At 41.6% G+C, this 13,600-nt stretch overlaps 1 protein-coding gene across 3 annotated transcripts in view; it reads left to right on the forward strand.

Moving 5' to 3' along the window:
• The window catches only part of PIAS1 (protein inhibitor of activated STAT 1), a 48,657-nt gene extending 36,231 nt beyond the window's left edge, over positions 1 to 12,426 (forward strand). Inside the window, exons 8-13 of one of the 3 annotated variants that reach the window (XM_032446769.1) lie at positions 4,774 to 4,934; positions 6,538 to 6,668; positions 6,919 to 7,096; positions 8,332 to 8,474; positions 8,812 to 8,849; positions 10,353 to 10,826. In XM_032446769.1, the coding sequence (XP_032302660.1) occupies positions 4,774 to 4,934; positions 6,538 to 6,668; positions 6,919 to 7,096; positions 8,332 to 8,474; positions 8,812 to 8,849; positions 10,353 to 10,649 (948 nt within the window). In that variant the 3' untranslated portion in view covers positions 10,650 to 10,826. Of the gene's footprint in view, positions 1 to 4,773; positions 4,935 to 6,537; positions 6,669 to 6,918; positions 7,097 to 8,331; positions 8,475 to 8,811; positions 8,850 to 10,352 lie in introns of all 3 variants that reach the window. The other 2 variants (XM_015873383.2, XM_015873384.1) reach the window with 2 other exon arrangements.
• The last annotated feature ends 1,174 nt before the right edge of the window (positions 12,427 to 13,600 follow it).

Below are 13,600 nucleotides of genomic sequence, written 5' to 3' on the forward strand. Positions count from 1 at the left end.
GTAAGTATTTTTAACTCCCTTTAAAATTATTGTGATTAAGGGAAAAAAAAGGCTGAAAAAAAAGAAAGCAAACCTGTGGCTCTTGAGGGCCAGGCTTTTGGTAGAGGTTGGCTTGTGATTCAGTACTGGATCATGTGTGTAGGATCCAGTACTGAAATTAAGTGTGTGACTTGCCCCTAAGCAGGTGAGTGTTCCATTAACTTGAAGATGCTATTCAGAATTAGATGGAAGTGTAGATCTAAATCTATCACTGGGTCATACGTGTGTGCCAACTGGGTTCCTAGTGTATGGTTGTGGTAACTCCACTCTCAGCAGTAAGGCAGCTGTTCTGTCTGTTAAAAGCAGCTCTTCAGCCAGTGCCTGCTAGCAAAGAGCTGAGTGTCTTTTCAGTGAAGGTGATTATATGTGTTTGTATGTGTTGAATATTTCAGTTTTAGAGGAAGAAATAAGTGGTGATCTAGAGAACGTTCAAATAAGACTTGTACCAGAGGTGAAGTGGGGGAGCACAGTTCCAATGAATGTGGAAGTAACAGACTTGCTGTATCTTGATCTATTGTTTTTTTAACCAAAAACATGTGGAGTTTAGCAATAGTTCATACCTGGCTTTGTTATCATTGGCTGAACTGCACAGTATTAACATTATGTGTACTTTTAAAGTCTTTGGGATGTAGTGCTCTTCTTTCACATATCAAACACCTTCAAAATACTTGATTGCTCTATGTATTGGTTGACACAGTATCTTTATGGCGGTGTATCTTTTTAACCTGTCCTCAAGGTTGAGGATCAATCTCTTTTCCTGGTTTGGCTCAATCTGCTCAAGTGTGATGTGAAATTCTTGACTTTAAAATGGACGGAGTGTTCACTTCATTCTTTGGAAGTTGAGGTTTATTTCAGTAGTTATTAAACATCTATTTCAACTCTGTCAACATCAAGAAACTTTCTACAAAGCAAAGCTTTTGTCTCTAAAAGCACAGTGGTTACACTTGGGTTCTTTTTAAAGACTATTGTGCATCTTTGTGTGGTATTTTCACAATCTTCCTTAAGGTTTCACCATCGATACTGAGATGGAGAACTGTAAGTAATCACACATTTATAGACAAATAGGATTTGCCTGTAAATAAGATCCGGGGATTACTTTTATAGATCAGAAATTTATCTCAACCTTGTAACCTATAATCATAGAAGCACAATAAGCAGCACACTGCACTGAAACTGCTGTGGACTGGGAGTGCTGAAGCGTATCACCTCCGTGCATGGGGGTGCTTCAGTTGAACTTGTGCTATTTGCATTCTGTTATTCTGGAAAGCACACTGACAATGCTATTGCTTTCTCTGTTCTTTAGACAAGATGTTTTAACCACATTGTTAGTTTCCAATACAGACAAGAATAATAAATCGGTTAGTAGAATTAAATGACAGTAGGAGTTTAGAGGTGCCCATGTATTCCTTATCTTGAATTAATCCTCATGCATCTTCTGGAAGTAGTTTATTGCTTCGGCCATGGTTGATTTGTCAGAACTGCCACTTGGGGCAGTTGGGTTTCTTCACAGATTTCAGACACACTTGTTTGTCCTAATTGTGTCTATTAGTGATTAGAGTTCTTCAGCTTGGGCATTTTGAAGATTATTTTTTCTTGCTGTCAGTGATTTGGATGAGTTAGTGTTAGAGCAGGAAGGTACAAGGTTGTCTTTAGGATTGCAATTTTACAAATACATGAAGATGTCACATTCTACATAGATTTCTCGTAGTTCTGTTAGGGATGGAAACAAGACACCAGCTACACATCAGGCTGGAGCTCATCAGGAGCTTTGCTTTTCTCACTGTTTCCTCTTGGTTCTTTTCTGAGCAGCGTACAAAATGGAGTCTGTAGCCACATATTTATCTGTGTCATTTTATTACTCCCTACGAAACATAGACTTTTTTCCAGCATGTTCTTTGCTCGGTGCTGTCTGCTCTCACTGCAGCTCTTGGAGTAATCCATCATTGCAAAAGCTCTGCAGGATAAGGACTGCTCCTCTCAAACTGTCCTGGGGAAAGAAGAGCGACTAGCAGGATTCAGGCTGTCCTCAGCTCCAAATGCCATTCTGTTGGAAGCTCCATGTTTTTACTTGCAGATCTGTAAATGTTTGGCTTAGGGAGAGATTTTTGTCTGTATTTTGTGCTCGCTTTCTAATGCGAGAGTGCAAGGTGAATGATTTGAGAGTACGCATTGAGAATGCTTATTTAGTTTCCAACAGCAAAACCAAAACTGAAAGATCGGTGCATCGTCTGGTCTGTCGATGTGAGGATGCTGATCCTCCTGTCTCATTCCTTGTGTGTGGTTCTATCATGCATGTACTTGAATGAGATAAATGGGATTGCGTGTCTGGAAAAGGCTGGCAGGTTTAGACTTGATAACCTTTATTTTGCCCTCAAAAAGTAATAATAATTAAAAAAGGAAAAAAGGTGGAGCCAGGCAGCTTACTGTGGCTGTATTTTGGATTGCTGCTGAGCTTTTTTTAGCACAGAGGCCTGCTCTCCCTCGGAGACCATACAGTACGGAGAAAAAGCTGCCCTTAACTATTGGCTGGATCTGCCTCAGATGCAGCAGGCAGAGGCTGGGCTGAATCTGTGCTTCAGGAAGGCGCTTGAATTTGTGTTTTTTGGGTTTTTTTTTCCTCCCTCCTCCCGCCCTCAGAATAAAAATAAATCCTCGGGCTCTGCAGCAGGACCAAATATTTAGCTGAAGAAAAATTCTATATCCAGCATTTCACCGTAGGTTTAGCAGCTTTGTTTACAAGTCCAAAACTCCTGTTTTGGGTACGTTCTTTTAGCATGAAAAGATAGGCACGTTTTGTAAGCCTGGGAAAGAAATGAATGCAGCATTTCTTTTGCTGACAGCAGGCAGGAACCAGTAACAGTGCTGGGAGTTTTTCAGAAGTTGGGAAGCATCCCTTCTTTTATGACCTCTCCTTTTGTCAGTTCTGACACAGCTTGGCCGGCGTGGCAAAGCTGATCCAGGCGTTCGGTGCCAAAAATGGGGAAAGGAGACCTTTCCTGTTAACACTGTGTGTGCTGTTTGTCTGTGTGCCTATGGCTTCTGAGAGATCCGGGCACAATTTCTATACCAAGAGCTTGCAGAAATGTTTCTGGTTGAAATCTTTGTGGTTTGGGATATCGGGGTATTTAAGTTCTTCCTGCAGCATGTGTTTGACCTGTCTTGTTTTTGTTTGGCATCACATAGAAGCACCCAGTTTAATCTCCAGTGCTCTTTCTCTCCATCGCTGCCAAGCTAGGAGACTCACTGTGCCCGAAAGACAAATGAGCCATTGACTGCCATCTGGGAGATAAGGATTAATAATAGACTTGGGTCAGGGGCCCTTGCTTTGTTGGGGGGCTGATTATGGTATAGAAATAATGTGTTTGGTCATGGATTTTAAGGGAGAGGTGCCAGACACATGGCACAGGCAGCACCTTCTGCTGCCCCAGCTCCAGCACCATTACTGCAGGCTCCCCAGAGAGGTCCCTGCTTTCCTCCATCTGGTGGTGAGGTCTGTGACAGTGACGGACAGCCGGGGGGGACAGAAATGAGCAGGGTCCTGTAATCGAGCTGAATTTGCTGTGAAATGGGATGGGGGGGGGGGGGGGGGGAATTTCTGCTTGTGGGGATCCAAAAGAAAGGGAGGGGAAAAAAAGCATCATGGAGGAAGTAGTGGACTGTGAGTAGAGCCTTTGTTCTTGATATTGTTTTTACTTTTGTGATATTCTGAGATTGAGTGCCATCCTGTGGCACCCATCTTGTATTGCTCACAATCAGTATGCATGACCACATTGCTTGCTTAAGCTGTACTAAAAACAGTTCCTCCTCCCAGCCACTGCTGGAATTGGCTGGAGGCTTCAAGTGAAGTCATAACATATATTTTGGTCAGTTATCTATCTTCAAAATAGTTGGCTTCAGCGCTTCTCAATAAATCTTTGTGGGTTTTTTCATGTTGGGAGGAGTCTCCTTTAGACTTTATTACTTTTTAGCGTAGTCAGTCCCTCCTAGAGTGCAGCTTCTCCAGAAACAACTGCGCGTTGAGGGAAATTTTCATCTCAGACAAATATGAAATGCCCATCACTGCAGGGTAACTCAACTGTGTGCATAACAGTGATGTTTAGTCCAGCAGAAGGAGTGTATTGTCGTTTCTTAATGGTTAATAGGTGTGTTTTATTTCATGAGTAGCTGCTTTCTGATGGTTCTTTAGAGAAAGTGGTGAAAATAACAAAGATCTTGAGGAAACAAGCTGTAGCCCTGCAAATGTGCTTCTGTGTGCTTGCTCCTGAGTGTGGAAATTAACCAGGTTGTTCCAGTAATGCCCTGATGGCTGGAATATGGACGGCAGTTTGAGCCACATTTCATCTACTGTGAGTGAATAAGAAAGGGCTGACCCACAATCATTGGATTTTAAATACTGATGAGCATGAGGAATTATTTTTCATGACTTGTCCAGGGCACTGGTGTGCTGCGGGTGGTTGGTAGATCTGTATGTTGTTACCAGCATAGAGAGGTGTAGTCCTCAGTTTCCTTGAACAAATATGGCTGAAAACGTGACCTTGATAACAGTTGTGTTGCCATTCAAATCTAGAAATGAGTAAGGGAGAGAACAATGTATTGTGGCATGCGTGTTAAGTGAAGCTTGGATGTGGGGAAGTGTTCTGGAGTAGAATTCAGCCTGACCCAGCCTCATTTTAGACAGAAGAGCCCTGTTTGTTCATCTAATAACAAGGTGATGCAATTCTTTTTTCCCTACAGCTTGGTAAAATGCGGCTAACTATACCATGCAGAGCTCTGACTTGTTCGCACCTGCAGTGTTTTGATGCCACTTTATACATCCAGATGAATGAAAAGAAACCAACTTGGGTTTGCCCTGTCTGTGACAAGAAGGCTCCCTATGAACATCTCATTATTGATGGGTAAGTACAACTTGACTCAAAGTGAAGGATGTAACTTATACTTTCTGTTACTGTGTTTGTGCAGTACAGAATACCTTGCGTCACAGTTTTGGTTATCTGGTTATGAGCTGTTCTAAGTGGCCACATCTTTGCATTTCCCCACTGTTAAGAGCTGCTTATCAGGTGTGTCTTCTGTCAGTGCTCTGGAAGAACTGAGGTGATCAGACTGAAGGTTTATAATAACAGGAGGTATTCCTTCCAGTCTCAGACATGTTTTATTCCTGTGCCTCAGAGTTGTCTGTTCTTTCATATATTTCATAGTGATGGATTCCTAGTTGAAAATAGCACGTACTGACTTCCCCCCCCTCCCCAAACAGAGCAACTGCACAAATCTGGCATAATTGATAAGACATTTGTGTCAGATCGAATAAGTGCTGCCACCTCACCCCCTAGATGCACGTACAGTTTCACACTGGGGGAGTTGCTGTACATAGAAAGTGACTGAGATCAATTCCCTGTACTGCCTACCTACAGAGCATTAGGAAGGCGAGTGTTGGTCTCCATGAGGAAATGCCAAATACGAATTCCTGAATTTTCAGTTTAATTTCTTAGATAGGAGCTGTCTTCCCAGAGTGCGACAAAGGAGAACAGCAAGTAGAGTTTCATGGAGGAATGAGTGATTTATGCTAAAAACAAAACTAGAGCTACAGAAAACCACTCTTAAGCCCTTTTGGAGACACTCAGGTCTTCTACAGGCAGCTTTGGAATTGGGGACCCTTGGATTTATGGATCTTCTGCTTTGGACTGAAGAACTATGAGTCTTCTTGCTCCTATACTAACAGTTTCAGCCTCTAGCAGTGAAGACCAAGAGTTAGTAAATAATTAAAACAGTGTATCATCCTTATTACCCTTGTGTTGTCAGGCATGGATGTTGGAGATCAGGTGACAGAACAGTAGTATCCCAGAGAAATAGCTATTTCTAGAGATGCTTTAACCTGGGAAAGGGCAAACTTTCTCACTAATTAAAGCAAAGCTCTTTCATAAGCAGAACCACATGAATAGTCTTGGTCAAAAGCTGGAATTCATGCTGGGAGTGATGTGGTGCCAGGATTTGCAATGCTTTAGGAGACTCAGATAGGAGAAGTGTATTTGAGTTTAGATTCCCATGCTCAGCCTTTGTTAGGAAGCTTTCACTTAAAAAGCAAAAAAGAGCTTTCTGAAAATACTGGCCCTGAAATACTCAGCTGTAGGGATTGCTTTAAGATATGAATTTCTCAGTTAAATGCTGTTGAACAATCTCTTCCTTACCCATGTTTATTTTTGTGTTTGTTTACATTCTTCTGTTGTTTTGGGAAATACAAAGTTCTGTGTTGTGAGATCTGGTCTGTTCTAAACACAACTTTTAAGTGAATGTGCAGGTCTGTATTTTAGGTAGCTTTAAAAAAACACAACAAACTGTAACTCCATTTTAATAAGGCAGTGGATGAGGGAAGGATAAAATGGTAGGAGTTACCAGTCCTTTTTCAACACTTTTCAAACTTTGACCGACTGATAATAAAGATACTGAGTTAGAAATGAGGTAAGTTCTTTTTGAGGATGGATACTAAAAGATTTTGATTGACAGGTTGTTCATGGAAATCCTGAAGTATTGTACAGACTGTGATGAAATTCAGTTCAAGGAGGATGGCTCATGGGCTCCTATGAGATCGAAGAAGGAGGTGCAGGAAGTAACCACATCTTACAATGGAGTAGATGGTAAGTCGTGTTTTGGGACGTGTGGGCTGAATGTCATACTGTTGGACTGTGGAGTCAATGCCCCTTTAACTTTGATATGCTTATAGTTGCATGTGGTAGCTCTTGGTGCATGTTAGCAGGAAAGATCTGCAGTCCTCAGATTTGCTGCAGGACTGCCTCTATCTTAGTCCTGGAGGCAGTGTAGTAAGCTGTGATGTTATGATGATTGTACTGTTGCAAACTACAGCTACCACTGTTTTACCTTGTACAGGATGCATAAGCTCTTCCTTAGAACATCAGGTGTCTTCTCACCAGCAATCAAACAAAAATAAGAAGGTAGAAGTGATCGACTTAACCATTGATAGCTCGTCAGATGAAGAGGAGGAGGAACCGTCTGCAAAGAGAAGCTGTCCTTCCATATCTCCGGCATCACCCATGAATAATAAGGGGTAAGAGTTAATAATGTGGGCCAATGCAGGGAGAATGTGTTTGCAACAAAATGCTGACAAATCTGAAAATGAAGCGTACCTAAATTATACCCCAAGTTAGCAATTCGTCACAAGTGAATTCAATCTTGGCTTATAAAACCCAAAAAATTGGAGTACAGAAATGGTAGCTATGTGTGTTTTACATAACAGGATATATCATAACACTGTGAAGGATATACAGCCCATAAATGAAGTTGGATATATACAAGCTTTTATAGCTTTGCAGAATTAACATCGTTAAGCGTGTAACATGATGCAGGTTTTAAATTGCATTTGTGAGAACGAGTATAAAATCATGTTAGAGGTTCTGGGTTAGAGGTATGTTTTTGTGGCTTTGGAAATGCTTTTCTGCCATAGAGAAATATAAAAGCAGCACATATGGAGAGCGAGCAGTGAGAAACACACTTGGGTGTGGTATGGGAGCATGTGGGTTTTGTCAGTAACTGCTGCCAGTAGCGTAGTAATAAAGAATGCCAGAATAACCTGATCACACCTAAGCAGCCAAGCTGTTAATAGCACCCTGTTTACATAAACATGTAGGGATGAAGACTAAATCTATGGGATCCTGCCACTGAACTGATTACTACTCCAGTGATATAAACCACTCGGTGATCACTTAAAACTCTTCAAGGCCTTTTTGGCTGTGTTCCACTGTTAATTGCCTCGTAGAGCTCAACTGTTGTGCAGTTAGGCAGATTTGTACCTCCTTTTAGGATACAAAATGCCTTAGGGTTGTCTTGTCCCAGCTTAGGAGTATATGTAGAACCTTTCTAGTAGAGATCACTGTACCATTTGTAGCGAGTCCCATCAGTTTCTTCTGTTAAGACTGAGCTTTTCTTTGCTGTAATTTTGCTGAACTTCAGCTTGTTGGCAATCTGGAACAGAATCAGTTTTCTGATTTAGAAACTTAATTGCAAGAAAAAAAGCTTGGGGAGCATGTGACGCTCAACTTCTCCCCTGCAAGACTCGCTGAGGTATAGCAGCATCTTGATGCTTTCTAGTGAAGCTCTGAAACTTATCAGGGGAGCTGTTATATGCCAGTCACGATGCTCATGGTGTGTACTGAGATGGTTAAATTTGAGAATAGGCATGCCCTGCATGGGACAGCAGTAGAAACATAGGGATCTTTAAATGATGTACTTATAGTCTTGGCTTTAAGGTTAAATTTTACTCTTTAAACCTTTTACTTTTGCTAGCATTTTGAATTTACCCCATCAAGCATCTCCTGTGTCAAGAACACCAAGCCTTCCTGCTGTTGACACCAGTTACATCAACACATCGCTTATCCAAGACTACAGGCATCCATTCCATATGACACCTATGCCTTATGACTTGCAAGGTAAGCTGCTGGCTGTTTGTAACTATAGGTACAACTCTCTGAGCTATTGTGACTGTTACAGAAGGATTCAAACAGACTGTTTCACAGTCCAGTTATGCAAAATAATATTTTTACAACCACGGAAAACAAAGTGGTATTGTAAGAGAAAGAAGGTTTAGGTTAGTATCTTAAGGTGTTAAAAGTCTGATTTCTCCCAAGGTCTGGTGGTAAAGAGAGTCTGAAGTGTCATTAGTTTTATGCTGGTTCAATTTATTTCATTTCAAAATTTGGTGGGAGAAATTGGGAGGTACTTTTTTTGTTTTGAGAAGCCTGACTCTTTTTCTTTGGCTCTTTTCAGGTTTAGATTTCTTCCCTTTCCTGTCAGGAGACAATCAGGTAAGTTAAGGAAAATCAAACCATCTGGCAGATTGCTTTTCTGATAAGGACTTGCTGACTTGGATGTATAGGCGAGGAAAGAGCAGATCTGTAACACAGGTGTGAGTGCAGGCAGACTGTACCTCTTTTGTGCACATAGGATGTAACCAGACATAAGCATTATCCTAAATACAGATGCATGATAAGGCATAACAGCAGACAAAGACTTTTCTTCAAGGGCTTCAAGCTAGTTAGCTGCAGGTATATTGCAGGATGACCCTTGGCTGTGGCTGAAAATGCACACTTTTACATACTTTAAGTTAGTGTGATCTTTCTCCATCTGACCATGTTAGGCCCCATCACTGGGTCTCTTGACAGTGCTCTATGCAATTTTGAGAGTCAGGGCAGCTCCTTTTATTTTCCTCTTCCCCTGAGGCTGTGTGCCTGCTCACACTGCTTGCTGCTTTCCTGTAAGCACTTACTGAAATGAACTAGATTTGGTGCTGGCTTCTGCAGTTCGGGGAACTAAAAAGATGGTTCTCAAAAGGTTTGGTGAATTCTCCCACTTGGTCACTACCCCTTCAGTGCTTCCCAGCAAAGAAGAGGGTTGGGGTGGTTCACCACCTTTCTTCCCTCCATTCCTGTTCAGCACTCTCAGGTAGGAGAATGGGACTAAAAACAAGGGGACTTCCATGTCATTGCAAAGTCCAGAGCCTGTTTAACAGAACTTGGATTCAGAGAAGCTTTCTTCATATTCAGTAAAAAGACAGACATGAGAATAATTCTGAAATGAGTATTGCCAAAGTCTGGTGTTGCACTGGCAAGGCATAGTTGTACCAGTGCTCGAGTGCCAGGAAACAAGGCTAAATGACGTGTGTGGATGTTTCCTTGTAGTTAAAACAAATATAAAGAGCAGAAGCACCATACAGATAAATAACATTTAAAATCCGACCTTGATAATTGAAGTTCTTGCCTTTTGGGTGCTGCCTGTCAAAGAGTGTCACTTCAGACGGCCTTTGCTGCCTCCTGATGGGCCTAAACATATTTCCCATATTTCTAAATGTATTTTTCACAGGGAAGAACTGTTTCTCTCTCCACCAGCAGTGATTAGCCCATAGTTTTACCAGCTGTAGTTGATGACTAATGAGCAGAGGGATGGCAAAATGATTCTTTGAATTTTGGGGAATTTTTCCACCAAGGAGTTGTATGGAGAGGTACAAGTGCTTCTGCTTGACATTTCTCACTGTTCGGCTGTCTTGCAATGCCACTACCTTTCTAGTGTTTTTTCTTACTAATTGCCAGTATTTCCCATTCCTTTTGGCTCTGAAATTCAGAGGCTGCAGAAGTAAAAGATCACTGCATCGATCCGTTTACCTTACAGAAAGGTTGAGTGGGCGAGCTGGTGTGAAACCCAGAAGCTGTCAGAGCTGTAGCTTACAAATATATTCTTTTTTTTTTTGCTGGTCTGAATCAAAACAATGGTGTCTGAAATGTAACTTGCAAATGTTGTTTTTCCCCCCCCAGCATTACAACACATCCCTTCTTGCTGCTGCAGCTGCGGCAGTTTCCGCATCAGATGATCAAGAACTCTTACACTCTCGTTTTTTCCCATACACTTCATCTCAGATGTTTCTCGATCAGCTAAATGCAGGAGGAAGCAGTTCTCTGCCAGCCACAAACGGTAGCAATAGTGGCAGTAACAGCAGTCTTGTTTCCTCCAACAGCCTGCGAGAGAATCATGGTCATCCAGTTGCAAGTAGGAGCGGCGCGGACACGGCGTCTATCTTTGGTATCATATCAGACATTATTTCGTTGGACTGATTTTTGGAGAAAACGAACTTGTCAGAGGAAGTCTTTGTGCTTGGTTTTACTTTATGTTAGAAACATAGACAGGTTTTTTTCCTTTTTTAGGGAAAAAAATTTACATGTACAGAGAACAAAACTATATTTTCAGTTTTACTTTTGTATATAAACCTAAGATGGCCTCACTGATAAAAAAAATAACAAAATAAATAAATAAATAAATGCCACAACACAAAGCAGAACACACACACAAAAACCCACAAAAACAAGGAACTTGGATTTAATGGATGCTGAAGATTCAACACCTGTGCATTTGTCATGTGAGTTACTTATTTCTTTTGCCCTTAGTTTGGACACAAATGGCATTATTTTCTTCACAGTAACAGAAATGGGAAAAGGAACTGAACTTCTGAAGTTCAAACTTCTGGGTTGTTTTTTTTCTTTTTCTTTTTTTTTTTGCCTCTTGGAGACACCTGTATTTGGTGGTGGAATGGAATTCCCCCATCCCATTTTAGTGCAGATTTTGTTGTGCTCGATGTGGAATAAACCCTACCCAGCCTGTTCCGCACCGTTCCCTCTGTTTGCAGTACGTAGCCTTTCAGGAGTGTTTATTTGTCATTTCTTGTTCTATGTGACCCTCTGTTTGGCTGACTTTCTTTTTAATTCCGTGCTTTAATCAAGCATGTTGTGAGCTTGTTAGTGCACCAATTATTCTGGAGGGCCAGACTCAATAAAATGTCAGGCTGAGAAGTTGTTTGGCTGTGTTATGTGGGACAAGACCAAATTCATATAGAATCCAGCCCCAGAGAAAAGCATCGACACATCTGACTGTAGGTTTTTGTTTCTAACAACTTACTATGAAATCCTTTTAAGATAACTTAAGATCCTACTCACAATATTCAGCATGTGTCAGTTTGAAATGTGTGGAGCTGCTTGTGCTTTAAGATCAGCCACGCGTGTAGGACTGGCCCACTGGGTTGGGCCTGTCTCCTGGCTTGGAAAACCTCCTTTTAGCTGCAGTAGATCAAATTTCTGCTTAAAAGTGAACTTGTCAGCAAAAGGAAGAAAATACAAATGCCGACGCTCTATTGCATGGTTGGTGCAGCCGATAATGGTCTTGGTTTGCTGTCTTCTGAGTTCTCCTTCACCCAAGTTGGTATTAAATGTTTAATGTGAGTCTGTTAAGCCAAAAAAGAAGCCCAGTGCCCTTCCCTGCACTTAAATGAATCTCTGCCTATTGAAGTCTCTCTTAGGGTTGTGGGGTTCCCATTCAGTTTTCTCTTTATGGCTTGGTGGTTATTTTGATTCCCCGTTCCTTTCAGTTCCCTTCCATCACACTTGGAGCCACGTTTGCTTCCTGGTTTCGTTTCTTTCTTCACTTTTTCAGCTGTGTGTGACATAGGAAAACCTTTTTTTAAGAGCTGGTGGATCATTTGGGCTGATCCGTTCTTGTTACAGAGAAACGTGTAAATAGCTGGAATGCAGTTTTTCAGGAGATTCTTTAAAGTGAGAGCAGGGGGAGGGGAGGAGGTGATTCTGTTGTGTCCCAAAGTCCCATCAGAGAGAAGTGATTTCCTCTGGTGTGAAAGCTATTTTTGTAACTGGTTGGAAGTGCAGGTAACAGGTTTATCAGGAAAGAGAGTGAGGAATACAGAGGTTAGCAGATGCTTGTCTGAGTTTTTAATGTCCCAAGCTGCTGATTGCAGCTATAGTTGCTTTGAGCATTGACGAGGGCCACCTTTTGCCTATGAAGTTGTCTCAAAATATTGCATTAATTACAAAAAGGAAAAAAAAAAAAAAAAGAAAATAAGAAAAAAAAAAGGAAAAAAAAAAAAAAAAAAAAAAGACAAAAAAAAGCAAAAACACGTTAATCCAAGTAGCATTAGGTATTGCTGTATGATCAGTTGTATGGTTCTTTGAAAGGTTCACACGATTACGTGGCATCAAAATTGTTTCTAGTGTTTTTACAGCATCCCTCTGCCACTAAATAGTTGACTTGAATTTTGGAAACAAATGTTTGTGTTTATATGTATATGTGTGTGTATATATGTATTTATAGATCTGTGTGTGTGAGTTAAAAGTGAGTTAAATAGTTTTTCCCATGCATGTGTATTTCATACATATCTGGCTGATATATATATATATATATATATTTCACCATACACCAATTTTATAATTTATTAAATGTCAGTTAAAAAAAAATAAAATAAAAGGATAGAAAATGGGAAATACTTATTTTTTAAACTCAGTCTGATTTCAAAGTGATTAAACCTACATGAGGAATATGTCTCATACATTTTAGTTGTGAGTACTGACCCGGTACCCGCAGAGCAGCCGCGCCGTGTCTGTTCCTTTTGTAAAGCGGAGCAGCCAGGGACGTTTGCAGAGCTGAGCGAGGCGTGCAGTGTGTTCCCACTGACTGTACAGAAGAGGAGCTGAGGAGCAGCCCGCGCCCGTTCCCACCACGGTATTCCAGTCTTTTTAATTCACATATAAAACCAGTCGCGGCAAGAGTGTGGTAAGACGGGATCTGGCATCTTGCTGCCCGCGCATGGAGAGTGAGGCTGCACGGTGATGTCTTCCACTCCTCCCGCCTTGCCCCAAGGGAAGGAAGGCTGCTCAGTTTGCTGCTGCTGTCTCCAACCTCGTTGCTCTGCAAAGAAGGGAGAGAAACGTTCCCGAAACTCTTTGCGGTGTGAATCCCGTGTGTTGGAATATTCATGTTTCACGCCGGGCTGTGCTGTATGGTCCATAATCTCTGTGCCTCTGACCACAGTTAACGTGACTTGGTAGAAGTCTCAGTCTGAGTTCTCAAAGTTCCCTACAAATGGAACTATGGTCTCCCCCATCGTGTTGCTGATAAGTGCAGTGTGTGCCTGCTGCTGGGGGCAGCCGTGGGCCTTTGGTGGTGGTTTGTGTCCCTGAGTTCCTGCAGGGATGGGGGGTGGGTGCTCTGTATGGGGTCAGGG

This window comes from Coturnix japonica, chromosome 10 (genome assembly GCF_001577835.2).
Source record: "Coturnix japonica isolate 7356 chromosome 10, Coturnix japonica 2.1, whole genome shotgun sequence".
Classification (NCBI taxonomy): domain Eukaryota; kingdom Metazoa; phylum Chordata; class Aves; order Galliformes; family Phasianidae; genus Coturnix; species Coturnix japonica.